Source organism: Dipodomys merriami, unplaced genomic scaffold (assembly GCF_024711535.1).
Source record: "Dipodomys merriami isolate MVZ:Mamm:240054 unplaced genomic scaffold, mDipMer1.0.p SCAF_14, whole genome shotgun sequence".
Lineage (NCBI taxonomy): Eukaryota > Metazoa > Chordata > Mammalia > Rodentia > Heteromyidae > Dipodomys > Dipodomys merriami.
This window is the reverse complement of record NW_027202715.1, coordinates 21217861-21245627: the sequence shown is the minus strand read 5'-3', so window position 1 is coordinate 21245627 and position 27767 is coordinate 21217861. Positions and strand designations below refer to the sequence as shown.

General features: G+C 35.6%; 2 protein-coding genes across 3 annotated transcripts in view; one reads left to right on the top strand and one right to left on the bottom strand.

The window, feature by feature from the left end:
* Positions 1-27131, top strand: part of Lrrtm3 (leucine rich repeat transmembrane neuronal 3) — a 160555-nt gene extending 133424 nt beyond the window's left edge. The window contains exon 3 of the mRNA XM_070021008.1: positions 23148-27131. Coding sequence (XP_069877109.1) covers positions 23148-23357 — 210 coding nt within the window. The 3' untranslated portion in view covers positions 23358-27131. The remainder of the gene's footprint in view (positions 1-23147) is intronic.
* The window catches only part of Ctnna3 (catenin alpha 3), a 1374363-nt gene that overhangs the window by 894846 nt on the left and 451750 nt on the right, over positions 1-27767 (bottom strand). The window lies entirely within an intron of this gene.

The window sequence follows — 27767 nt, the reverse complement described above, 5'->3', positions numbered from 1 at the left end:
ACAAGTAATGCATTAAAATAATATTATACAAAATAAAATTTTTGAACTGGGAATGGGACTTGTATATTTTTGTAAGATGAAATCCATCAAGGTTATAACATGAACTAGAAAAAAACATTTCCAAAAAGGAATGGAGAGCTTACTTTTTGAAAAATACTGTTAGAAACAATATCAGATGACATTCCCTCTGTCATACTCATTCTCCTGGACTTTTTTACTCTCCATCTTTATTATATGTAATACCAAGTTCATATCCCAAACAGCTGAAAACCAGTTTCCTTTATAATATTTCCTGTTTCAGCATAGGTCCCATGGTTTCCCTTATTTGCAATAACTAGTATATGTCTGAGTCAAGCAGAAAAGGTCAGATAAGTTGATGTTAGGGAAATGAACCCTAAGATATGTATTCAAATGTTTTTTTCTTTCATGCGATTGTTTCTAACACATTTATAAGATTATTTCTTTGTTGCTTTGTATGTCCCTCCCCCATAGTATAACCCCTGCTTTTACTGTATTTGAGGTTGGTATAATTTGTGGAGGGGAAAGGGAAAAACAAATCGTTTAAATAGGGATACTGGTGGACCCATTGCAACAATGAGATGTACAAGTCGTTCTGTCGAAAAATGAACTTTACAACTTTCGGGGGGGAGTAAGCAAGGAAGATTGGGTGGGGGGTGGGGGGGGAGGATGGGAAAGGCTGGGAAGGGGAAACAAAGGAGGAGGCTACAATGCTTGATAAGAAATGCACTCATTATCTTGCCCATGTAATTGTAACCCCTCTGTACGGTATTTTCATAATAAAAAATTAAAAATATATCCTGCTTCAGAAAATGGCCCTGGCATCAAGATGTCTGTGCATCCAGAAGCCCAAACATTATCCTTTAGACATTCTTCTTACTCATGCCTTCAGATCTAATCACTGGCAAATCCTACTGAGAGAGGATTAGCCCAAGACCCCTGAAATCTGCCACATTTCCCTGTACCTCTAGAGCCCCACCATCCCCACACTGGAGCTGGATTTTCTCCTGTCTCCTCTAGTAGCCTCTTAACAGCCTCACACAAATGCTGTCTTGCTCTTAGTCATCCCTGTTCTCTACAATGGTGTAGATACAGATGTGTTTCATGCTATACTCCTGATTAGAACTCTTCTGGGTCTGTAATTGCTTCATGACAACAATCCCTAAATATCCACAAAATGTCCCACAAGGAAGTAGGAGTCCCAGTGGTCTTCTGGACACCAGCTTCAGCCATGTTCTTTGCCCTACATCCTCATCATGCCCCTTCTTCAGAGTCTCTATCGCACCCATTCTGGGCTCTCCATCCCTGCCTGCTTCCCATCCTTTGCACCCTATTACCTTAGCTTTGTTAGGAAGATTTCTCATTATAAACTTTTATTTCAGATCCGTTCTCTGTACCAACATCAAAACTTAACATCATGTATGAGTATGGATCTAATTTACTGTAATTTTTTGTTACCTAATCCCTCTAGCACCTAGGACACTAGCTTGCAGTGTGCAAATCCAAGTCCTACACTTGTTTGTACTTCCAAGACTTTCTCTATTATTCCCACTATCTTGCCAGTGTACAATGTCAACACTGCTAAAGCACATAATGCATATCCAACATTTATTTAGAGAATTCTTAAGGAATACAGGGGAAGAACTTGAAAAAGGAGAGATGAGAAAACAAGAGAAATTTACAAGACAGAACTCATCAAGAGCTTAGATAGTTGTATTTCATGCATAACTGTCTTTTAGCTTAGATTATTGGGAGCTACCAACCATATGCTAGATCACAGACAAGGGTCATACTTGGGCCAAATCAATCTAAACCAATGTGATATCTCTCCCTATGTAGTTGCAATTTACTAGTACTATAGTCTTAGGGCTCTCAAAAGTATCATTGTTAGCTTTTTTTTTTTATTAAACACTAAGTAGTAAACACACTAGATGGGACATTAAGAGTTACTTCTCTTTAATGTGCATCCTGGAAAGACCCATTGTGGTGAAGTACACCACAATGACCGCTATATCTGACCAGTGAACCATGTGAACAGCTCTAAGGCTCAATTGCTCCAAAGTTGGCCGGTGTGGGCATTTGGTCTGTTAAGTTGAGGAAGAAAATGATCAACAAGAATCACTGTGTTGAGGGAGGGACCAACAAAATGTTATTTCCCCTTAAATGATTTAGGAAAATAGAGTCAAGGCAATTACTGTGGCATAGATATGTATACACATATCTATGTCATTTTACCAACACAGTCCTCAAAATTTAGAGTGAAGCTAGAACATTATTTGTAATTACTAGAGACCAAATGTCAACCCAATGCAGTAGAGCACTTTATGTGTCTTAGAACATTGGTATAATTCAGTTCCCAGGAAGAGTTTTCTGAAATGCAATTTCTAAGACATTCTTAATGTACTTCAACTAGCACCTACACCACGAATTTAAAGCCACCAATAATTCATAACATGTGATAGGACAAGATGTAATACATATTTATAAGTTTTAAAGAGACAAGACTTGTATTTCCTGTTAGATTTTTCTGTTATTCTGCTGGCCATATTTGGGGTGAGGGGAGTATACGTGGGGGGGATTTACGAACATGGGCTGTGCATAAGCAACTATTAGAAGGAGCAGGATCCTAGGAATTTGAGAAACATACAAAGACATTATCAGTATCAGGGCTCAGCTCACTGCTAATTCTTGTCACAGGTGTAAATGGAACACAATACGGCAGAACCTAGCTATAAGCTCTTGGAGATGTGAAATGTAGGCAAAAATGGGTCCTAGGTTTTAAAATACACAGGGAAGTCAAAATTTCCACAAATATCTCTGCAGATCTGGCAAGATATTTTTTAAAAGCTAAATAATTGCTTTCAAGTGCCTGGGAATAACTGAGGAAATAGGCATAACTCATCATAAAATCATTACTAACACACAGCAGCATATTAAAATGGCCACAGAGGAGGACAAATTTGCTACAGTTCAGATGAGGATGACTGATATGTATTTAGAATTTTTTCCTTAAGTCTTCATACAGTTAATAGAATTTACTCCTGATGATATCCAGAGAGAAAGGGACAAAAGGAAACAAGAATGAGGGACAATCTCTGTGCTAGTATGTTTTTTTTAAAAATGTCTCTTTTTCTCAAGAAAGAAAAATCATCCATTTTTATATAATGTAGGAGATTGTGTTGCAGGTTAGAAACATTTCCTGCTGGATGGGTGTCTGAAATTGTATTTTTCCATGTATCCTACAACATCTAGGTAGGGGTAGAAAGAGAAGCATCAGCAGGTTAATTTCTACCTTTCACAGCAGTTTTACTGTTCATAATTTAAAACAAAACTACTGAAGTATGGAACAAAATTTTGGATGTCAGGAAGACATTTGGAGAAATTGATGCTAATGAAAATACTGAACTATGTATATAATTCCCACTTAGACTTATTTATTAAGTCTGAACACTGAAACAAAATGCTGACATGAGTCTTTTCTCCTCAGAGGGGAAAGTGATTATTTTATAACTTAGCATTTTCATGCTTAAGCCCGCATATTGGTATTTATTCTTGCTCTTCTTACAGATGTATACAGGAAAAGTAAAGTAAGTTGCCTGAAGCTAAACAATGAGTCAATAACTTGTACTGGAATTTGAATTCTCAATCCCCTAAGTTTAGTTGGATATTGGCAGTGTAGTTATGATACTTTCTACTTAATAAGCCAACAATTCTAATACTGTCCAAATGTTTCTCTCTCCTTCTTTCAGTTCTGAAGGACAGAGCTTATAAAATTTTGACTACTTCAATTTGATTGCATCTCAAATATAGATTAATGTGGCAACAATAATAATTACTGGAGAAATGACTGTTGGCAGAGCATTTAAAAACTGCTTAATTCTCTGAACTCATTTCAGCTACACACTAAAGAGAGATATGAGAATGACAAGCAGTGAAGCGGAGAACTATGTAGAAAAAAATCGGAAGACATGATGGAGGGTTTCATTCAATCAGTATTATTATTACAATAATCTCTTTCATTTACTGAGAATTCACTACTCCAGGAAACAGATATGTATCATCTCTACTACTAACAATAAAATTGTACAGTGAGATTTAGTATATCCAGTTACCAAACACTAATATTATAACAGAGAGATTAATTAATTTGCCCAAGTCACACATTGAGTAAATGATAGAGAATAACCTTTCTTTTCTCTTTCCATTGACTTTACTATCCTTAGGCCTATCATCTCTCTTCTATCACTTTGCTATTGTCTCATAATTCATATGTATAAATGTCATTCCTCATGCATATGTCCCTGCCATTTAGTCCCCTGGACCCTTCCTGAATGGTTTTCTAGTTTATCACTCCTCATCTTTTTAAAAGTTCAGTGTAGGAGTCTCCTTTCTGAGGCCTTATAGCCAATACATCTTCCAGAGATGGGACACTCCTGTCAAGGGCTGAACTTCCTCAGTTTATGTTCACATACATGAATCCCTCTTGGGAGACTGGTTACTCCTTGAAATCAAGAACTATGCTTCAATTATTTTTGGATCACCAGAACTTGACACCAATCCTGAACTCTAGTTCCTACTCAAGAAATAGGGATGCGGGTGCTGCCTTGATTAGAAATTTAAGCTGGATGGACCTAAAGTAATTGAAGGTAACAGTAGGGCATGTTAGTTCTTTTCCCAGTGTAATGCACTGAGTTGCATTCTGAAGAACCAAAGGTTTCCTTTCAATAGTATGGAGAGAATTTTATTTATTTTATTGTGAAAATGTTGTACAGAGGGGTAAGGCAATGAGTCCATTACTTGTCAATCATTGTTACCCCTTCCCTTGTTGTTGTCCCACTATCCCTTCCCTCCCCCCAACACTGTCCCCCATCTCCCCCCCACACCCCAAAGTTGTAAAGTTCATTTCCAATATACTGTCCTGTGGATATCACTGTTGCAATGGATCATCCTGTGTCCTTGTTTCAGCATTTTGTTATTTTTATTTTATGTATTAAGAATTTTTAAGTATTACAAACCAGAGAGTTTCCATACTGCATTTTAGTTAAAAATTATGGTATTTTTTACTCCTCCATGTACTGTTCATTTCCCCTGTTATATTTATTAATTATCAAATATATTAGCTGATCTGAACAAATGCTTACTCCCTTGTAGTCCATCTGTGCTTTTTTCTCAATAATTTATTAAACTTATAATTGCTGGATATATTGCCCCAGTGATTTCTATGGCACAAATCGTGTTTTTACTACAGAACAGAGCAGAAGGGAGAGCTAATGGGGGGGAGGTAGAAAATACTTAATCAATATCACTCATGGCCTAAGTTTAAAAGCCTAACCATCCCCACCCCCAATAGATTTTGAAAGGGGACACAGTCCAGGCCCCAGTCTTCAGGAATGCATTTGATGCAATGTGAAGGTAACAATCACTTCCTTGCCTACTAAATTCTGTTTGTCCTTAGACCTCTAAGGAAGATGCCAGTCCCATGGATAACTCAGCTGGCCCTCTGCAGGAATGAGTCAGGGATGTATGATTTCAAGGGCCTTATTTCTAAAGATATGCAATTTTCTAAAAACAAAAAAAAGATATAAAGTACTATTCTACATCAACTTAGCAAAGAGAATTTAGAATTTTAATATGGTAAGATACCTTAAGATTAAATATCAACTCTGGGATTGGTGGGGTACGCTGCATTAAATGAATACTAAATACTAGGTAGGTGCAGGGCATAGCACACAATACTATTGAGTCAAGAGATTGACTGGATCCTGGTAAATAAGGGTCCTATATCTCCCTTATTAATTAAATCAAGGAAATCACCTTCTCATGCAGATTTAACAAGAATGCTGAGCCAGACAGGCATTTCTGCTACAATCATGTGTTCTGTCAGAAGCCACCTGTGTGCTCTTACAATAAAGCAGATGTTCACCAAGGGTCAGGAAGAACAAATATGATCAAGGGACCATTAAGCATTCTGGTCTATATTAAAAAAGACCTCATTATTAAACTTTATGAACTTTGAATCCCTCTAAATGCCCACAGGTCTATCTCATTGATTATAGAAGGATTTTTTTCTTTGTTCAAAACTATTTCTAGTTTCTAAGATGTAGGTTAAGCACAATGATAAAAATGTAGAGACACATAGCAGCCTTTTCACTGGACCCACTGAGCTATCAACAGACAGGCTAGCAAACGGCCAATTTTTTCAGTACTTTTTCTGGACACTGCAATCTAGAAAATGTGGTCTCAGTACACAAAGAGTATAGTCATAATTTTTAATGCCATTCTCATTCTTAAAACAGTATGACCTATGCCATTGTGCCACTTTTCACATTTAATAAGGTCCTCATAATTTTAACACTTGATGTATATGTGAAATGTTTTGTTTTACAACATATGTGCTATGTGTGTGTGTGTGTGTGTGTGTGTGTGTGTGTGTGTGTGTGTGTGTGTGTGTGCACGTGTGTGAGTGAGTGAATGTGTACCAGTACTAGGGCTTGAGCTCAGGGCATGAGTACAGTCCCTGAATATTTTTGCTCAAGGCTAGCACTCTACCACTTGAGCCACAAGTCCACTTCTGGATATTTTGGGGGGTACAGGGAGTAGTTAATTGGAGATAAAAGTTTCATGACTTTCCTGCCCAGGCTAACTTTGAACCACAATCCTCAGATCTCAGCTTCTTACAGACCTGAGCCACCAGTGCCCAGCACAATTTCAATTTACACATTATTAATTTATATTTTACAATTCTCCTATAAAAGAAGATAAAAAGTATTCTGACACTTTATAGTGATAGGTCAGCAGTAAGAACCTTGTGAACTTATTAGACAATGGTCTGGTCATTCTGCCCATTTCTTTATTTGTGTGTATCTAAATGTCATGTCCCTTAAGAAAAAATAAGAAATCATTAAAATATAATACTACAAGACATAGCTCAAGTGGCAGATCATTAGTCCCTGAGCATTAGTTTAATACCCAGTAAATAAAATGTGTGTGAATTATATATGCATATATATTGAATAATCATAAGACTTGGGAGACTAAGGCAGGAGGACCATATGTTCGAGATCATCCTGGGCTACACAAGAAGACTATCTAAAAAATAAACAAAAAATAATAGCAGAAAAGGAAAGAGAACAAATCAAATATTCCATACAAAATGCATATGCTCTTCTTGTAATTCATTTGGGATGGTTGCCATTATACACTTCTAAGAATTTTATTTTGCTTATGGAAACTATAATAACACTTACTAAAATACAAGTAATTAAAGTATATAAAAATATAAGGAGGGGCTGAGAAGGTGGTTCAGTGGTAGATTGCTTGCCTTGTGTGCATGAGGCCTTGGTTTCAATTCCGCAGCACCACATACACAGAAAAAGCTGGAAGTGGTGCTATGGCTCAAGTGGTAGAGCGCTAGCCTTGAGCTGAAGAGCTGAGGGACAGTGCCTAGGCCCAGAGTTCAGGCCCCACAATGGACCAAAAAATAAATAAATAAATGTATATATATATATATATATATATATATATATATATATATATATATATATATATATATACACACACACATATGGAGAGAATAATTAAGGTTCAGGGCTGGAAAGATGATTCAAGTAGTAGAGTGCTTGCCTAGCAAGTGTGAGGCCATATGTTTAATCCTAGAATTAAAAAAGATAAATGGATAGATAAGTTTTCTTCATCAATGATCTTATATCTTCAGGTTTTAATTAGTATAAATTACAGAATCTAACAATAAGGAAAATTTTATACAGTTACAAATTCTATGTAACTCTCACAATATCTTGTGCTTGTGCCATTTGGATCATTGAATGTCAACTCACATCAAAATTAGCTAAAAAAAATTCCCTGTGTAAGATCCATTGGTGATATTGAAGATACTAGTTTTTCTGTTCAAATTTAGCAAAAGCTTTTAGATTACATTTAATATCTACTTTGAACTTTGAGCTGAAACCAAATGATTACACTGTGCTAATGAAAGAAGATGGACCATTAAGAAAAATAACACATTTTTCATTACAATATTCATTTTGTAAATTAGTTTTGATCAAAACATAGTTGAAAGATGATTGTCTCCCTATATATGGCTGATTTCATAATACTGATTAAAAATGTTTAGCACATTCATCATTTCTAAGAAACTAAGGCATACTACATGGTATGAAGCAAGGTAAAGTGAACCCTAGAAAATGACAGTTTGCAAACACTGTTAAATGTAAAAAAAATAAAGGCATTGTAAGTAAAACATTGAAAAGAGCTCCCCACTTCTAACATAACCTTTGATCAGTCAAATGGTATTCACTCTCATAACCAATATTTGTGCATACAATTTAGAAGCCGATGTTTATTTAGTTCTGCTTTCACAATATCAGGTATGGTAGGTGATCTTCCCTCATGCCTATCGTCCTGAATTATCCTCAAATGTTCATCACAGTTCTGTGCCGCAAATGTCCAGAAAGTATTTGACTCCATAATAATAAAACTATTGCTGACACTTTTTTTTAAAAAAGTTCATATCTGTTTGGAATAATACTACTTGATGTAATAAATTAACTACATATTAGCTTATCTTACATGATACTCATGACAAATATCAATATATAAATATAAACTACAAGAAACAGTCTTGTCTCTCGCCAATCTTTCTAAAAGAATTTTCGGAACATTATTAATATGAAACCGTAAACAAGACCTGAGAGGTCTATGCTCTTTCTCTATTGAATTTATAGTCTAGAGAAATAATGTTAACATCAGTGTTACAGCAGCAATATATAAATAACACCAAAATGTTGAGCACATAAATGGTATATATAATTTCAGTGCAATGGAAGATTTTTTTCCCTTTACTCTCATTGCATCCGATACATACTAATGCCTACCTAGGAAAATGGTATCTTACAACTGCTGATTTGTGAAACTAGTGAATTGGTTTTCTTCATTCGGAGTCCCTAAGATAGCAAATAATAGATCAATGGATATAGATATAAATAGAGTAAATAGCATTCTTTCATGTTTATATGCAAATAAACAACAATCCAGAAGAAATTCATAGTAGGAGCTCATCTTCACAGAATCAAATTTGTTGTAGGGGTTTTCTTGAAGGAACTGTCACTTCTTCTAAAATAATAGCAGGATTTTAATACAAACAGAGTGACATATATAGATTGTCATCTCATTTAGTGGTGGAGGAATAATTTTATTAGAAATCTATCAATTTAATAATAAAGTTGAGAAACTGGATGCTCTTCACTAAGTAATCATATCATTTGACAGCCTGTTAGGTGTTCGAGACCAAGTCCTTCCACATTTCTTGCCTAGGCTAGCTCCCAATTTCTAAGCTCAAGCTTTATTCCTGCTTCAGCCTTCTGAGCATCTGGGACTACTGGTGCTATATTACAGTGTTTGAAGGATCTCAGACATTATAATTCTACTTCATTGATGCTGGCTGTTTAACTAGTAGCTAGCTTCTAGCTACTACTACTAGCTACTAGAAGTAATCAGTAATTCTTCAGTACTCCTGAAGTCCTGCGTTCTAAAGCCTAGACAAGACTAAGAACTGCTCAAGGAAATTAGGATGTCAAAGTCCTGCCAACCAGAACGAGCTCTCGATGGGATTTGTCAGAAATTCGGAGTCTATTTTATGAAGAATTCTGAGGCTACCATAAGCTTAAAAAAAAAAAGGAAGGATAGAGCCAGTTGGAAAGTTAATGGGGTATCAAAAGTCATGACAGACTATCAAATATAAATGCCATCAATCAGGGAAATAGCATACAGAGTCTCTCTATGAGACCAAAAATGCCCTATCAGTCATTAACATGCAGAAATCTCTCCCACTTATTTCCAAACCAGCACCACTGGCTGTTGGTTTTGTAGTTTCTGATGTAACTGATTATTGTCATTCTTATGGACATATACAAACTGAAGCTTAAAAGCATCAACTGCTGCATCATTATTATAAAACTCTTGAGGAGATTAATGTATCTACATCTTGCATGAGGGGGAAAATGGAAAAGAATGTTTTCAAACCACACCTCATTGCACAGCAGTGTGAAGACACCAGTTTAGAAACACAGCACCAAGATAAGCAGAGTTTGGGGGCTATCGTCTCAATTTGGGCCTCATCACTTTACCTGGCAACAGTGCCAATTTAGCAGGCACCGGGCTGTGCAGAAAAATTTGCATGTAAATGAGCACAGTTTGGGGCATTTTGGTTTGCTTCAGTAAGAGAAAAACACCACTTTTCACTGGCACTACAAAAATAAAACAGAGGTTAACACTGACGGGTCCAGGGCAGAGTCCATTACTGGGAGAGCTAATTTGGCAGGTGCGTCAAACTCCTGGAGATCATGAGCAGTTCCAGGAAACACTGAAGAGATTGATAAATGTAGATGTAGAAAGTCCTGGTGAGTAAAACGTAGACATAGCATTCTGAAATTTACAGAAGAAAATGACCAAATTATGATTATTTTGTAATTAGCCTTCCTTTTAAAAGTTTTATATAATTGATACATTCTATAAATAAAATCTGAGAAATTAAAAATATTCTAAGATAGTCAATTATTACAAACATAAATTGTGGTCATTATATAGGTTTTCATTATTAATAAATATGCTGCTGCTAAAGGGGAAGAACCACTTTCCATAATAAATATATTCAAATAATTTTTAAATAGTTCATACTGAAGAAAACTTTAACACGATTAAAATAAAAATAAAGAAGGAGGTCTAGGAGGTGTCTCAGTGGTAGAGCACTTGCCTTGCAGACATGAGGCCCTGGGTTTGATTCCTCAGCACCACATAAGAAAAAGCTGGTCATATGTACATACTTTTTCATCTTTTCTACTTGTCCCAGACATATACTAGTTATTGCAATTAAAGGAAACCATGGGACCTGTGTTTCTTTGGGCTTGATTTACTTCACTTAATTAAGATGAAGTTAAGCAAAATGAACCTCAAGATAGGGACACAAGTGTTGTTTTCTTTCTTGCTATTGTTTCTAATGTATTTATAAGGTACCATGTGATTTTTTTGTTGCTTTGTATGTCCTCCCCCAATGTATAACCCCTGTTTTCACTGTAATTGATGTCGGGAGGGGAAGGTAAAAAACAAAATGTTTAAATAGGGATAAAGGTTGACCCATTGTAACAATGAGATACTAGGTTGAAAAACGAACTTTACAATTTAGGTGGGGGTTGGGAGGGAGGAGTGTAGTTGTGGAGGTGGGAGGGAAGGGATGGTAGGGGAAAAACGAAGGAGGAGGCAACAATGCTTGATAAGAAATGTACTCATGGGCTGGGATGTAGCTCAGTGGCAAAGCACTTGCCTAGTAAGTGCAACGTCCTGGGTTCGATCCCCAGTACCAAAAAAGAAAAAGACAAAAAATACAGAAATGTACTCATTACCTTGATCATGGAACTGTAATCCCTCTGTATAGTATTTTCATAATAAAAAACATTAAAAAAAAAAAAAAGAAATAAAAAACTGGAAGTGGAGCTCAAGTGATAGAGTGTTAGCCTTGAGCTGAACAGCTGAGGGACAGGGCCCAGGCCCAGAGTTCATGCCCCACAACTGACAATAAATAAATAAATAGGAAAAAAATAAAGGCCCTTAAACACACATAATACAGTGTACTGTGCCTCCTTACTAGTGTAGATCTTTCATCACTGTGACTTCCACCTCAAATATTGTCAGGTTACCCTGGATTATAATGTAATTAGACTTTCACATAGTATCTCTATCATAATGTTTCTGTAAAGTTTAGTCATCTTGGAAGTTTTTAGTTTCTCCACAGTCTAAATTAATACCCTTCCTTCATTTATTCAATTATTTTTTTACTACAGTTAAGAAATAATGTGAAAAATGGATATAAAAAAGAAATAATGTACAATAGTTTAAAGCATAGAAAAATAGCAATAGATCTTTTACCCAAGAAGGTTATGGTCTAATATAGTATTAAACATATGTAGTGATAAAGATGGCAGAAGACATATATATATATATATATATATGTATACACAAATACATACACACACATACAAACACACTATAAAAACAGATCTGAGAAAACATTTGCAATGATTCAAAGAAAGAGTATGAAAATAGGTGAGTGAATGACTGAGACGTGGAAAGATGCCTATAGAAGAAAGGAGGAACTCCATTCCTGTATCCAGTTTTCTGCCTTCCATTTACTAGACATGCATCAAAATGTCTATACTCCAGGCAGACACAATGAGTACAAGGGCTTGGAGCATCCCCAGTAGTTAGCACATTGGGCCCAGGGAAGACAGTCTGCAAAACTTCACTGAAGAAATGAATGAAGTGGCTGATGAATATGTTCTTATTTCATTTTTATAGACCTTGTCATAAAATTTTAAGAAAACAATGCATATGGCTATTTATGATTGTGGCAAAATTGAAATAGAGACACCATGTTTTCTAAGGCACAAAGCAGTCACATCATTAAAATATTTAAATTGATCTTTTGTTGTTGTTGCAAAGATAAAGAGATCTCATTTTATAAGACTCTGGATTACTTAGAGGAAGTGAGGGCACTACTTAGATACAAATTTGCAAAGACACACGGAAAGCTATTTTTTAACTCTAAATATAATTTGTTACAAAGAAAACTAAGACCTTTCAAATAGAACTCTTAATTTACTTTTCTCACTTTATGATTTCACTCTGCAGGAGTGAACTATAATGTACCCTTCACACAAACGGTACTAGAAGAATTATTGCACTCCTGTACTTTGTTTTCTTCGACATTATTCTAAAAGTACACACACTTGAAATATTTTCAAATTGGCATTGAGTTCATGCTTTATTATCCTATACTTGTAATCTCAGAGTAGCAATTACCACTTTAGTTGGTAACATAGCTCTTTCAAAAAAAATGTGGGTCCTAAGTCCTGAATTGCATGTAAGAATTATAAAATATTTTAAAGAATTTCAAATCCAAGCTTTTCAAAATTTTTATAGATAGCTTCAGAAATTCAAGCTATTACTTGACTACTTCTTAAACATGTTTTTAATACAACTTGCTAGTAGACCCAAGACAACTGAAATTAATGATTGAGCAGTCTGCTGTACTCACCCCAATTAACTATTAAAATGCTAAAATTTTCCGGAAGAGAGAAGGCTCGCCAAGAAAATATGTCAGTTTCAAATGAAAATATATTATTTCTGTGGGAGAATCTATAAAAGTGAATACTGAATCAGTTCTCAGCAACATTACTTCCAAATTAAGATTACTATTTCATTTTGAAGCCACAGAGGATACATGATATAGTAAGAATCAGTCAGAGAAACACACATGTGTATATGCATACATATCTATACATATATGAACATATCCCATACAGAGTATACTACACCTTGACTTTACCTACCTTCCCTTTACTTTCATGCATTATTAGAACTTCTCCTTGACTGCCTATGATTTTGCCAGAGAGTAGAAATTGTACCTTATTTCTGTTTGCTTTCCACTTCCCCAGCCCTGCTTTGTCCTCTAGCAACTATCTAGAAATGTTTCACATGCAAAAAGAAATTTAGACAAGCTCGCTTTTATATGAAACAAACAAAATCAAACCATAGTTGCAAGTTTTATACCATTCTGTGCATTTTCTTTAAAATTATTTTTTAAAAATATAAAAGTTAATCTGAGTGGGAAATGTCTACCAACTTCCCAATCAACATATTTTCTCCAAATTGCCCCTTAAGTGTCCCCTGAAAAATCTCATTTGTGTGTGTGTATGTGAGTGTAATTAAGATTTTTGTCTCAATCTCAAGTATTCTCCAGATTGTACATTTCTCTTTATGTCTGTATTTCTCAGTGGTAATTTATTAATAAGACAAACATCCTGTTTTTAAGCTTTCACCATCTATTCACATCATGAACCCTGCTAAATTATATTTCTTCCCTGAGGACTCACTGCACAAAGCAGCAATATAAAATTATCGTGCAAACCGGGTGCCGGTGGCTCACGCCTGTCATCCTAGCTACAAAGGAAGCTGAGATCTGAGGATCACTGTTTAAAGCCAGCCTGGGCAAGGAAAGTTGGTGAGACTCTATCTCCTAAAAAACCGGAAGTGACACTGTGGCTCAAGTGGTGGAGCGCTTGCCTTGAGCTGAAGGGCTGAAGGACAGTGCCCAGGCCCAGAGTTCAAGTCCCACGACCGACTAAAATAAAAACACAAAACTACAGTGCGGCATAGGACCCAAATATTGGAATAGGTGTATAAGCAGTATCAGTCACATTACATTGTGTTCACTTCTCTCGGCTCCAAGACCAGTGTGAAAATAGGCAGTAAAATGAAATGCTTAAGAAGTCAGGCAACCGCTTCTGTAACTCCAGAATGAGTTTAGACTAACTTTTTTAAACTGAGTCATAGTTTTCTAAGCTGCAAAATGGGGATCATTTTACGTACCTCAGAGCAGAAAGTCATAGAAGGCTCAAGACAGGTGACTCAAGTCAGGACTTAGCATGGTAGCACTCAGTGAATGCCAGTGATAGTAAGGAGGAGAATGTGTGAGAGGTATGTCCAGGCAGATATCAACCAAAAGCTAAACAAATGCCAACAGCTGCTGGGGAGATGGAGGGGAAAGAAAAGACACCACTGCAGAAATCCTAGTGAAAGTGAACTAAGATGGGACAGCCATTGAGACTGAGCCTGAGACCTGAGCTGTGGTGTGAGCACCACTTGTGGTATTTCTCCTTAGACAGTACTTACATTGCGTCCATGGCCTGGACCCTTTACCAGTAGTAGTAGATTAGTAGTTGAATTTTCAAGCTGGGAATTTAGTCAGTAAGAAAGCTGCTTTAATCAGGAGTCTCAATATTATTCAAATAATGCCTAAAAAGGAGTTTGGGGGGGATTTTTGTGCCAGTCTGGGGCTTGAACTCAAGGCCTGAGCACTGTCCTTGAGCTTCTTTTGCTAAAGCCTAGCACCCTACCACTTGAGCCACAGCACCACTTCCTAACCATTTTTAGTAGTTTTATCAGAGATAAAGTTTTATGGACTTTGTTGCCTGAGCTGGCTTTGAACTAGGCTCCTCAGATCTCAGCCTCCTCAGTAACTAAAGCTACCTGGCTGGAGCTTTCATTTTTATCATAAATAAAAATAATATCCTATATGCAAAACTCATGTTTAGTACAACTGAAGCAAATGTGACTAACTAATCCTTAAACATACATCAGTTGCACCAACCCCAGCAAAACCTTAGGCTGGTGAAGAATATTAGAATGCAAATTAAATAAAAAGTAGAGGCAGCAAAATGAAATAAAGCAATCACCTACTGTGTTTTCAAGTAATTAAAAAATTGAAGTTAAGAACTTTACAATAATATCCTGATACATTATACACACAAGTGTATATATAAAATACAGTAGGTAGGGGCTAGGAATGTGGCTTAGTGGTAGAGTGCTTGCCTAGTAGTCATGAGGCCCTGGGTTCAATTGCTCAGTACCACATAAACAAATAATAATAATAAAAGTATATTTTTTAATATAGTATATAAAGAAGTTAATTTTCTCAGAAAAAAAGTGTATTTCAAATTCCATATCTTTCCAATGACAAAAACTAATATTGCTTCAGGCATGGCCTTCCTTCCCCCCGCCAAAAAAAAAAAAAAAACAGGATAGGACAAAGAAACCATTTTCTATTATATATGTATCACTTATATCTGGTTAAATACAACTATGGTGAACTTTTAAATGCCTAGTACCTTTGCATTGCTACAGATGAAGAAGACTATCACTAAGGTGAACCCGGGTAATAATCCTTGAAGCCACAATAGTAACAGCAGAGATAGAACCAGCAGGAACAAGTTGTTGATGTCCAGAAAATAAGTGACAAGTTGTGGGACATTGGGAACAAGACACAAGGACATGTCACAGTGGATTGGCAAAGCTGTCTAATCTAGTACATGCTCCTAGAATGAGATAGGACCCCTGGGATGAAGAGACATTAGGAGTCAGAGGCCATGAAAAGCACCATTTCAGACAAAGTTAGGGCCAAATAAAAGAGTGCTTTTTGTCAACTGGAAAAATATTGTAATGTATCTTTCTTATTTTGTATTCTAATAAGTAGAAATCAACTCTATTGAAAACCCATTACCTCTAATAGATGAAAAGACAAAGATTATATCCCTCTGAATTAAAACAAAAAAATGGAGATAAAATATGTCTTGAGAGTAATGGGGCTGTATCTCAGAAAAAGCACTCCTTCCTGAAGCAAGTCTGGTTTTTTGTTTTTGTTTGTCACTATTTGCAGATAATATAATGCAAAAATCCTAGAATATCATCCTTTTCACAACTTAGGGATATGGAATATTGTATAGGGAACATTTGGACTTATAAAAGTGAAAGATCTCCCTTGTGAAATATGTATATTATGCTTATTATTAGTAGAAGAATTTATATTTTCAAAAATATACTCGAAAATATACTCTGAAATAACACCAAACTATCTTTTTGCTTTAGAGAGGGAAAGACAGGCATTTTATTATTCTCTCCCAAAATATACTGTCATTTTCTGTTCTTCAGAGTATGTTCTTCTTAAAATAATTCTTCCTACCACAGAAGAGATGCTTAAGTAACTTCTAACCAGCTGGTTAGAAAATGTGAAATACATGTGCATTCTCATCTATGCACACAGATATTTGTGCAAGCATACAATGAATATAAAGTTAAAAGGATTGGTCTTGATCACAAGTTGGAAACATTTTTAAGTATTTTCCTTTATAATTCACAAGCTTAAACACATGAACATGGGAAAGATGATCATTGATAAGTGTTTTTTATATATCTATAACTCTAGGCACATACCACTGATTTTGAGTTCGTTACTAGAAAATTATTGCCAAGACAAATGTCACCAATGTCAAGATAGTCCTGGTTTCACAGAACTGAAACTTTCCCTAAGGAAAATTTTTCTAATTTGTCAGCTACTATTTTTCATCATTAGGATAGCATATACTGTGACTCCTCAGCTCAGATTCTATATGAAAAGCCTTTCTGGAAAGTAAGTTTTCATACGCCTGAATCTCCTTTAAAATATACCTTAAGAATAATTACCTCCACCAGGTGTGTGGTACATATTTGTTAGTCCCAATGACTCAGGAGGCTGAGATCAGCATGACTAAGTTTCAAGGTCTGCCTGGACAAAAACTAGAAAGAGGCCTTCAAGAAAAAAAAAATCTGGAATCACAAGACTGTCATCCCAGCTACATGAAAGGGACAGGGAGAATCATGGTTCAAGTCTAGACCCCAACAAAACATGGAAAACCTTGTCTGGAAAAAAAATAACTACAAGGATTGGGGGGCATGACTTAAGCAGTAAAGCATCTGCCTAGCAAGGGCCTCAATTCAAACACCAGTACCACCAAAAATAATAACTATCTCACCTAGAAAATAATGTGGCCTAAGAAATGAAAAAAACTTCAAATAATTTATAAGAATTTTTCATATAAATGAAAGAAACTATTCTCTGTCAGAGAGGAAGAATAGATAACTAAGGATTCTTTTTTCTTTTTTATTTTTTTGTCAGTGTGGGGCTTGAACTGTGGATCTGGGTGCTGTCCCTCAGCTCTTCAGCTCAAGGCAAACACTCTACCACATGAACTACAGCACCATTTCCAACTAAGGATTCTTTAAAAGAAGAATTCTATGGATATTGTAGCAAAAGGTCTAGGGAAGCAGTGGCCTTATTAAATTTAAATCTTCTACTACCTTCATTGAACCATTCTAGGTAGCAAGGTCTACGGTTTATTTTCTCTACTAACCAACTGATTACTATTCCAAACTGGAACAGAAAATAGTAGAACAGAACAGAAACAGGACAGGACAGTACGTGGCAGGTGTATATTAACAGAATCAGCTAAAAATGAAGAAAGTGAAGCATCAAGGATGAAAATGGGAGAAGTTAGAGTAGAAAGGGAAGAAAAAAGAAGGGAGAGGGGAGAGAAGGAGAGAGAGGGAGGAGGAGCATGTTAGTCTGCAAACGCACGAAGGAAAAACAAAGACAAAGGTCACTTGACACTTGATGGAAGCATTGTGGATGCTGCATTTGCTGCACTTGGTGACAGATGGGATTTACATGGACCAGCATCTGAGCCACACAGTGTTTGTTTAATAGCAGCTGGTATCCTCAGCATCCCCACTCAGCCATCAGTCACTGGTGGCCCAAGGATATTTTCTTCCAACATAATAATAATTTTAAAAAGATTGCTGAACTCACAGTAGTATCGCAAGCCCCAATATCAAGTTTTCCACCTGATGTGAAGAATCACATATGCAGGTTAATATTCAAATATTTTAGGAAGCTTGTTTATAATATGAATAACTGTCCTTCTATTCCGAGTCTTTTTTTTTTTTTAATAAGAGCGCTATCACAAATTGTCATGTGTACTGTTACCAAACAGCTGGCTACAATGTGAAAGAATAGATAACCTCCCTTTCTGGTAAGAATCAAACTATATCCCCCTTCTTCAGGGCTAGCACGTGGTATAATATTGCTTGAGGAGTATGCGACATACTATACAAGGGAACTTTTTAATTTTTCAATGTCAATATGTAGTACTCTGCCTTAAGAAAGTGTTCAACACACATTGTAATGTTGATATAGAGGAAGAAAAGTCACAGAAATAAAATATGTAATACTTTTGTGAGGAAGACTTGCTCCAAAAGGTTAATATAATTAGATGCAAAAAAAATCCTCCCCAAACCAATTCAGAAAATGAATATGTTATACATGTTATTATATTATATAGGAGAGTATGGTATATTTTATTCTAGTTAAGATTCATTGTATTTGTGTAATGAGTTATAAGAAATATAATGCAAGGCTTTAAATCATACCCAGTATCTGCATTCATGATAGAATTTGCTAAGCAACAGTCTTCTACTAAAAATGCCATCTCAATAAACACTAAACTAGAACTTTTAAATCTGAGTCAAATTTATGCCCATATTATTAATTTTAATATAACAATCATAGTTAAAGTATTTGGTGAGCTTTTATTTACTGAAAACGGTAGGAACAACATATACTTTAAAAGAAAGTCACTGACTTTATACCTGCTTGCCTAAACCACTTGATCCATTCACTAACATTTAGACTATACATATGGTCTAGCACCGTAGTAATTTACAAATTTTATCCACTTTATTGGTCACTAATAAACAAACATGTCATGCATATGTTAAAAATAAATTCAATTAAGAGATTAGGAAAAAATTACTTAAATTTAACCAATATTTTATGTAAAAATATTTTACCATTCTAACAAAATTCTCAGCACAAAATTTTCATAATTATTTACCAGAATTTAATTAGAAAAAATATGTTAAAAAATATGCATATACATACCATATTATGTGTCTATCTATAGGTATGTATGTTTACATTTATCTTGTCCAAACAATACAAATACATAATAGTTTCCAAAATCAATGAATCACTAAAATGAGTTTATCATACCCAATTTAACTGACTTTGAAATTGTAACAAATTGACCATTAGACTGTACATATGGGTATATATGAATGAATTATGTACATACGGATCTGTATATGTTTGTCAATATGTGTGCATACTGTAAGTGCATATTCTATTCTATTTTCAAAATAAGTTAATGAAAAAATATCTACCAAAACATATGGTTAGCTGTTCAATATTCCTTGCTTAACTATATATGTCATTTCCTTCAGACCAAGATGTTACCAACTGTAAGCACACTCTATCACTTGCAGGAAAGCATCTGCACTCCTTAGAACAATGATCCCACTTTCAGAAGTATTAAATATGAAAAAATACCTTGACATTGGCACTGTAGAATCATGGGTTAAGTGTTTCAAAGTAAGACATATCAAAATAAGAAGAAACCCCTAAAGCCATTTGCAACAGACAAAAATTGCTAACTACATAGTTGATACTGTTCCAATTAGGACTTGCACTCAGGAATTCCACAGTCCCTATTATATCAAGTGGAAATTTGTAAGCACATGTGTACAAACATGCATGGAATAGGTGAGTTAGGTAATATTCTTTTTCATAAATTTTGTCCACAGAAATCACACATTATTCACAGTAGAGTTGATTGCAAGTCAAACGAGACTGACTCCACTTACGTGAGCTATGTTTCTATGGCAAATTAAAACAAGTATAGAAAATTCCATAGATAGACATATGACCCATAACATTACAAAGCATGGCTTTCCCAGAGGCTACTGTAAAATTCATGTACCCAGTAACTGCTCTATTTTTTCTCACTCCCACAACTTCAATATAATTCATGCTGCACAGTTACGTTTACATAATAGCATGCTTTAGTTGTCTGAGTTCTGTCATCTGTCTCTTATTTATCTTAAAGAACTCCTATTTATTTCAAATGGGAGAATGCTATTCTACTATTAAGCATTTCTTCATGATCTGTAAGTGGTCTTGGCCATTTTTTAAAGCATATGATATATTTTGTGCATATATCAGCTAACTTAATTCTCCCTGTGTTTTAAATGCACATAAATAGAAAGGATTAGTCAGCAATTCCATTTGATGAGCTGGATTATACTTCTGCATCCAAAGACTAAGTCCTACATATTTGACATGTTGAAATATTCATTTTATAAACAAATAATCTCCATAGAATAAATTCAAAAAAATTTTTGAGGGGGAGAGGTTGGCAATACTAGGTGGGGTTTGAACTGAGAGTCTAAAAATTGTTAGCTAGGTAGGCACTCAACCACTCAAACAACTCCACCAGATATTTTTATGCTTGTTAATTTTAGATAGTGTCTTGCTTTGTGCCCAAGCTGTCTTGAACCATAATTCTCCTATAAGTGCTTCACTGAGTAGCTGTGATGAGAGGCGTGCACAACTATACCCAGTCATTCATTGATGTGGATTCTTATGAAATTTTTGCCTAGGCTGGATTTAACCTCCACCTCTCAAGTAGCTAAGATTAAAGGTTTGAGCCACCAAGCCTTGTTAGAAGTTAACTTTTTAACTGAAGGAGAAAACAAGAAACGATCTTCTTAACCAATTTTTACTGAAGGAGAAATACATGTCTATAAAAAGGCAGCAATGGAAAAAGAGGCAGAGAAGGGTGTGGTCATAGAAAGGAAAGGAATAAAAAGCTAAAGAATCAATTAATAAAAGAATAAGACCTAAGACATTCTATTTTCCTTGATTTGATCTCAGCTGAGATCAGAAAGCAAAAAGAGACTTATTTTCATGTACTTATATGTGGGTGAGGGTGTAAATAGAGAGATTTCATTCTTCTCATTCAACAAGAATGATAATAATTTTCATTCAAGGAATTATAGCAACATGAATTTGTCATGAGGATACTGCATCAGTCCATTTTGGTTCAGGATTCTGGAGACGAATGTGAGGGGTATGTGTGTTTTATGTGTGTGTATGTTTGTCTGTCTGCATGTATATATGTGTCATCTGATCTCTCTAAAAACAAGGTTTCCACGCTGGAGACCTTCCAACTCTCTTGTTTAACATTCATCATCTCCCACAAACCTCACCTTCAAACACCCCAGCCAGATGAAGCATCCACATTCTCTATATATCAAGGTGAAAATTGAACTGCAGCACTTGAAACTTTGGAACACCTTAAAACCCTATCTAGCAGATTTTTAACCAAAATTAGACCTAAAAGCTCCTGAGATCTACCTTCTCTTGAATATTTTTTTATCTCATTAAGAAAAAAAAATATGGTATCCCGGCACTGGTGGCTCATGCCTATAATCCTAACTACTCAGGAAGCTGAGATCTGAGAACCATAGTTCAAAGCCAGCCCAGGCAGGAAAGTCTGTGAGACTGTTATTTCTAATTAATTACCAAAAATGCCAGAAGTGGAGCTATGGCTCAAGTGGAAGAATACTAGCCTCGTGCACAAACGCTCAAAGACAGAGCCCAAGCAGTAAGTTCAAGCCCCAGGATGGCACAAAAAAAAGGAAATTCTTTTTAGGCTCTGACATCTGATTTCCTCTAAGACCACTTGTTGTCTCTAATATGAACATCTCCTTTCTGTTCCCAAAGGTCATGCTAGCTTTGTTCTGCACATCTTTAAATCTTGCTTCTTTCATTCCCAAGGAAGTCCTTTCCTCTCCTGTATCACCAGTTCCTTCAAAGTAGAATCATCCTTGCATGCTATGTAGGCATTCACAGAAACCATCCACCTTCAGGAGTTCTCTATACTCTCAATTTTGGATACATAGGCCAAACCACTGACATTAATGTCTTGAGAAATTTTCATGGTAAAATATTAACAGGTTATGGATAACGATCACCAGAATGACATGACTAGACAGTGCTCTTCTGAAGCAGTTCTCAAAGCGAGATGTGTGGATTAATAGCAGTAGGATCCAATGAGAACTCACAAAATATACAAATTCCCTACCCCAGACATTCTGAAGCAGAAACTTTAAGGACAAGAGGATGGGGACAGGTGGTTGAAGAACAGAGAGGTGATTTTCATGCAAGCCCAAGTTTGAAAAAAAGTTCTTTTATTATATTTATAATGGTATAGGTTGCCAAATAATATTTTTTAGTTCAAAAGCACAATTTTACTCTAGTTGAGAAAAGCAATTTCCTACATTTTTCAATGAATGAAGTTTTAACATTTTTTAATACTTCTACTATGATTTATCTGAAAGGCTTAGGTAGGAATTGAATGGCTTCAGCTAGGCTTTAAATCTGCCAGATTGAGCCTATATCACACCAGAAGCCTATAATCTTTAGTTACTCAAGAGGCTGAGCTCTAAGAATCCCAGTTGGAAGCCAGCCAGCCTGGCTGAGACTCCAAATTAATCAGCAAAAGCAGGAACTGGATCTATGCCTCAAATGGTAATGCACTGGTCTTGAGTGAAAAAAGCCAAGAGACAGTGCAAGGTCCTGAGTTCAAGTCCCCATACCAGCACAAAAACAAAAACAAACAACAACAACAAAACCCTGTAGCACTGAACTCCCTATGAGGGATATCATCCTGGTAGCATAGAGACAAAAGATAGAAATTAGTCAGGTCAGACCCCACAGTTTCCAAGTCTTTCCTTCAGAGTTGTCTGTCTTTTTATAACTGACCTTTCTCATGTCATTTTTTTCCCAGATACCTTTATCAATGAATGTGTCAACCTTTCTGGCATACGACCAGCCCACAATAAGTTACTGTGGGGTGCATCATGAACTTCTCTCTCATAAGTCCTTTGAAACGAATGCACAGGAAGATACGATGGAAACACACCTAGAGACTGAGCTGGACCTGAGCACAATCACAACAGCTGGCCGAATCAGTGACCATAAACAGCAACTGGCTTAACTGAGCTAATTGGTAGCCAGGGGTTGCTACCAAACTTTGTAACCTCAAGGACAAAATGAGGAAGATTTGTTTATTGTGACTCAAAAAACAAAACAAAAACAAAAACCACAGTCCCCTGTCCAAATAAACAAAAACCCAAGATTGATTCATGAAATAAAGAAGACATGAATTGTTTCAAGTCTACACTTTGTAATTAGCTAAGTTGTGCAGTATTTTTTGACTTAAACAAGTATGACCCTGAAAAAAAAAAAGGAAAAGAACCATTTTTTTCAAAACTCATCTTGCCTACATGTAAAAACTGTACAGAGCTAATGTATTTTTCATATGGTAAAGTTTCAATTCTAGAAACAACTGGTATGTACAGTAACATAATTTAATTACATTTCACTTTACAAACCTTACACCTTTCAGTTTCTAAAATTTTAAATTAACAAAATTTTATTTCTTGTGTTATTCAGAGTTACTCCGTTTTGTAGGGATTGTTTTGTTACTGCATTTGTGCCCTGAATCCTTGATTCTCAAATTCTGTGCTGTCCCAAACATGCACGATTTTTATCATGCTTATTGCATAGAAAATTTATCTACTTGTTCCAGAAATAATACATTAACCAAAAGGGATTTAATTGTTCAGATTTGTAAGAGGTTCTTCAATTGCATAGACAGGTTGGTTTTTTTCTTATAAATGAAGAGAGAAATCAAAGAATTTTTTAACAGTTCTCAGACTTAACTGTTGCCTTGAATTACAGCCTAGTTTCTAAGCAGTGAAATGTAATGATAAAAAGGGATATTTTAACAAAATATTTCCGAACCAATGACTCATTGTTTCTTTCTTTTTAAGTAAGCATTGTTAAGGTGGGGGCAGGGGGAGTATGGACAAAACATCAGTGGAAACAAAGGCCGTAACCACAGCAACAGACTTTGATACACTTAAAAGATGAATCTGGCAGTGACAAGAGAAAACTTTTTTTTTTTACATCTCATTATTTTCAGACCAAGGTGGGAGGACAGAGCATAATAATTGTACAGTACCAATTTTTCTCCTAATTAACCCAAAGTGGTTTACCTAAAAATAACCATCAGCGAGTGCAAAATGTGCCCCGGTTTTAAGACAACTTTCCATTTAGAACTGTGAGACTATATTTGGGGAACATCTCAAAGGAAAAAATATGCAAGTTCTCTCATTGTATGTGATACCAATTCTCTCCCAAGGGAGAACTCTGGGCATCTATAGATCATTCAATATAGCTGTGAGCCAGAGTGGAAGCAGAACATTATCACTCAAGTAGACTGACATCCTCACCATGTTCCAAATAGTTTATGCTGCTCCGCATCATGGGTTCATCTAAAAATTATCTGAGAAATAAATGGGAGTCATTGGAGACCAACCCAGATCATCTATTGATTCTGTGATTGTATTGTTAATTCCAATGTGACTTTTTAGAGGCTGAAAAAAATCATCTTGGCTTTGATGTTTCCCTAAGAGTTACTATCTGAATATACTATTAGGTTCTCTATGGAAATTACACATTCCATTTTTAATTATTTTTTAAGGTAAAGCTTTGAGTTTCTATTACTTTTACACCAGAACTGCTTTATGTCACTATTTTATATTCATGACATCAAAAATAGATTGAGAATATGCCAATTTAATGGGTCAAACACAACAAAAAAGCAAAGTATTATTAAAAAACGTTAAACAATTTTCTCTCTTCCAAAGATATTATATCTGCTAAAATCTAGTTTTATACAGGTTTTATCCTAGAAAATTTAAAAGTAAATTCAAGAAGAAGGAAATTAAAAATTATAAAACAAACTTTTACTGAAAATACACAAAGTCTAAAAGAAAAATAGGATGCAAAATGCCAGAAGCAGCAAACTATGATGTAATTAAATCAAACACAGTACTTGTTTCAAATATTCAGCATCCTAAATTTTGAAACATATTTTGCATAAATTATTTGTTATTCAAATTTTTGTCATTTTAAGTCTAATTTTAATCCTTATTTTTCCAGTGTTTTACTTCTTTGTAATGTATTATTGTGGGTATTTTTAGTCCCCAACACTGAGATTTGGTTTAACAAAAAACAATTCGGAGCTAGAAACTTATTCTTTGTGGGTCTGAAATTGAATGTAAATTTCCATTTCTTATGTAAACCAAAATATCATTTGCAACATTTTTCATTAGAAGTTGTCCTTGCAAAGATCCAAAGGATGGATTAATTTGTGTAAATAAGTATGCTAAACTATTTTCCAGGTACTCTCAAAAAAGATGATGTTTAGAAATTTTAAGAATCTAATGAGCCTTACAACTGTATGCCCTTGATTTTCTGATGCAAACTCCTTTTTTAAAAAAATATTTTAAGTTCATCTAAATAGAAGCAATCACCTTGGAACTGTAGCTCTGAGCCTCCTCGTTCCTAAGCTACCAGAAGTGGCAAATGTCTTCAGAACTTGGGGATTTTTTTTGTATGTGAAATTAAATCAAAAAGGGTCTTTAACAAGAAAAAAAAAGAAGAGGCTGGGTTATTTGCTTTTTTTTGTCCCTGACACATCAGGGACAGGGAGAGGGAAGATGGTGGTGGTGGTGGTGAAAATTAGTTAGGACAGATGGTATCTAGAATCTTTTGTCACACACAGCAATTTATATTAATTTGTGTCTAAATTTATTTCTCACCCCTTTCAGCACTGGGTAATAATCTATTTCCTCTCTCTAGCTACCTATCCCCCTCACGTCCATCTTCCTGTCATTTACCTATTTAAACACTGGAAAAACTATTTACCTCCAGTTGAAAAATGGTTACAATAACAGCAGCAGTTGGAGCAACCAATAAAGTCATGTAGTATTTCCAGGTTTACAAGCCACATAAATTATCTCATTTTCCTTTATGAACAATCCTGTGAAGTCCTTACCCAAGAACACAGAACTAATAACGTATGCAGTTAAGCCATTCTCAAAATTCCGAGGCTCAATCTTCCCAGAATACTAAAAGCCTTCTCTCTCTCTACTTAAAGCCAGAGAACTTTCAGAAACAATGGATAAAATAAAAACTGGAGATCATTTGACATGTTGTTTAGTAATCTTTACTCAGTTCTTCCTGTTGGTATAATATATGAGCTAAAGGAATTCTTTTTGGTGTGCTGTTCTGGGCTCTCACATTAAAATTATTTGTTTAAAAGTATAGCAAGTCACATATTTCTTAACATACAAGATTATTTGTAAATATGCAGATAGTTACTACCAAGATATGGATGGAGGTAGACCCCAAGATATAAAACAAAACAAAAATCAAGAAGCACAAGCAAAGAAAACCAAGACTGACTTAACTGAGATTGTGTGTATGACTATAACAAAAAGATTTATAAGGCAAATTGAACACATGTTCAACTGAACACATGTTTAATTAGGAAGACTTTCTAATCATTTTTTCCTAGTACTTAGAATTGAACTCAGGGCATGCACTGCTGCTAGGCACTAGCTGTTTTTTTTTGTTTTTGTTTTTGTTTTTTTGGGGTCCGGTTGTGGGGCCTGAACTCTGGGCCTGGGCACTGTCCCTCAGCTCTTCAGCTCAAGGTTAGCACTCTACCCCTTGAGCCACAGCGCCACTACTGGCTTTTTTCTTTTTGCTTATATGGTGCTGAAGAATCGAACACAGGTCCTCAGGCATGCAAGGCAAGCGCTCTACCACTGAGCCACCTTCCCAGCCCTGCACTAGCTGTTTTATGGTTAGTTACTTCTGAGATACTGTCTTGTTTTTTGCCTGGGATGCCTGATCTGTGAACCTCCTGTTTGCATAGTTAGAATAAGAGGTATGACTCCTTGCTCCCCGTCACTGGTTGTGATGGAGTTTCTCCAAGGAAAATTTGGCTTCTCTGGAATAGAGATGCCCTGGTCTCTGCCTCTCAAGTAGTTTAAAGTTACAGGCTTGAACTGTAGCATTCAGCCATAATCTACTTTGTTTTAATTTTCTGTCTTAGCAACATTTTGATCCAGAGTTTTTTGTTTTGTGTTGGTTTGGGGGCTTGAACTCAAGACTTTGTCCTTTTGGTCAGCTTTCTTGCTCACAGTTGATACTCTACCACTTGGACCATGTCTCTAGCTTAGCATTTTGCCAGTTCGTTGGAGATGGAGTCTTGAAGACTTTTCTGCCCAGGCTGGCTTTAAACCCTGATCCTCCAGGTCTCAGCCTTCAAGTAGACAGAATTACAGATGTGAGCCACCAGTGCTCATTCACAATTTTTAAGTGTCATAATAGAAAATAATTTTCTCTATTCTTCTTAGAAAAAGGAAAGATAACATCCTAACTGATGCATAGATGCCAAAACCTATGTTAGCATGTACATATTTTAATTATCAGTTTGCTATTGTCAAGTCTCTTTCCCTGTTCTGTTCTGAATGTTCTAGAAAACCAT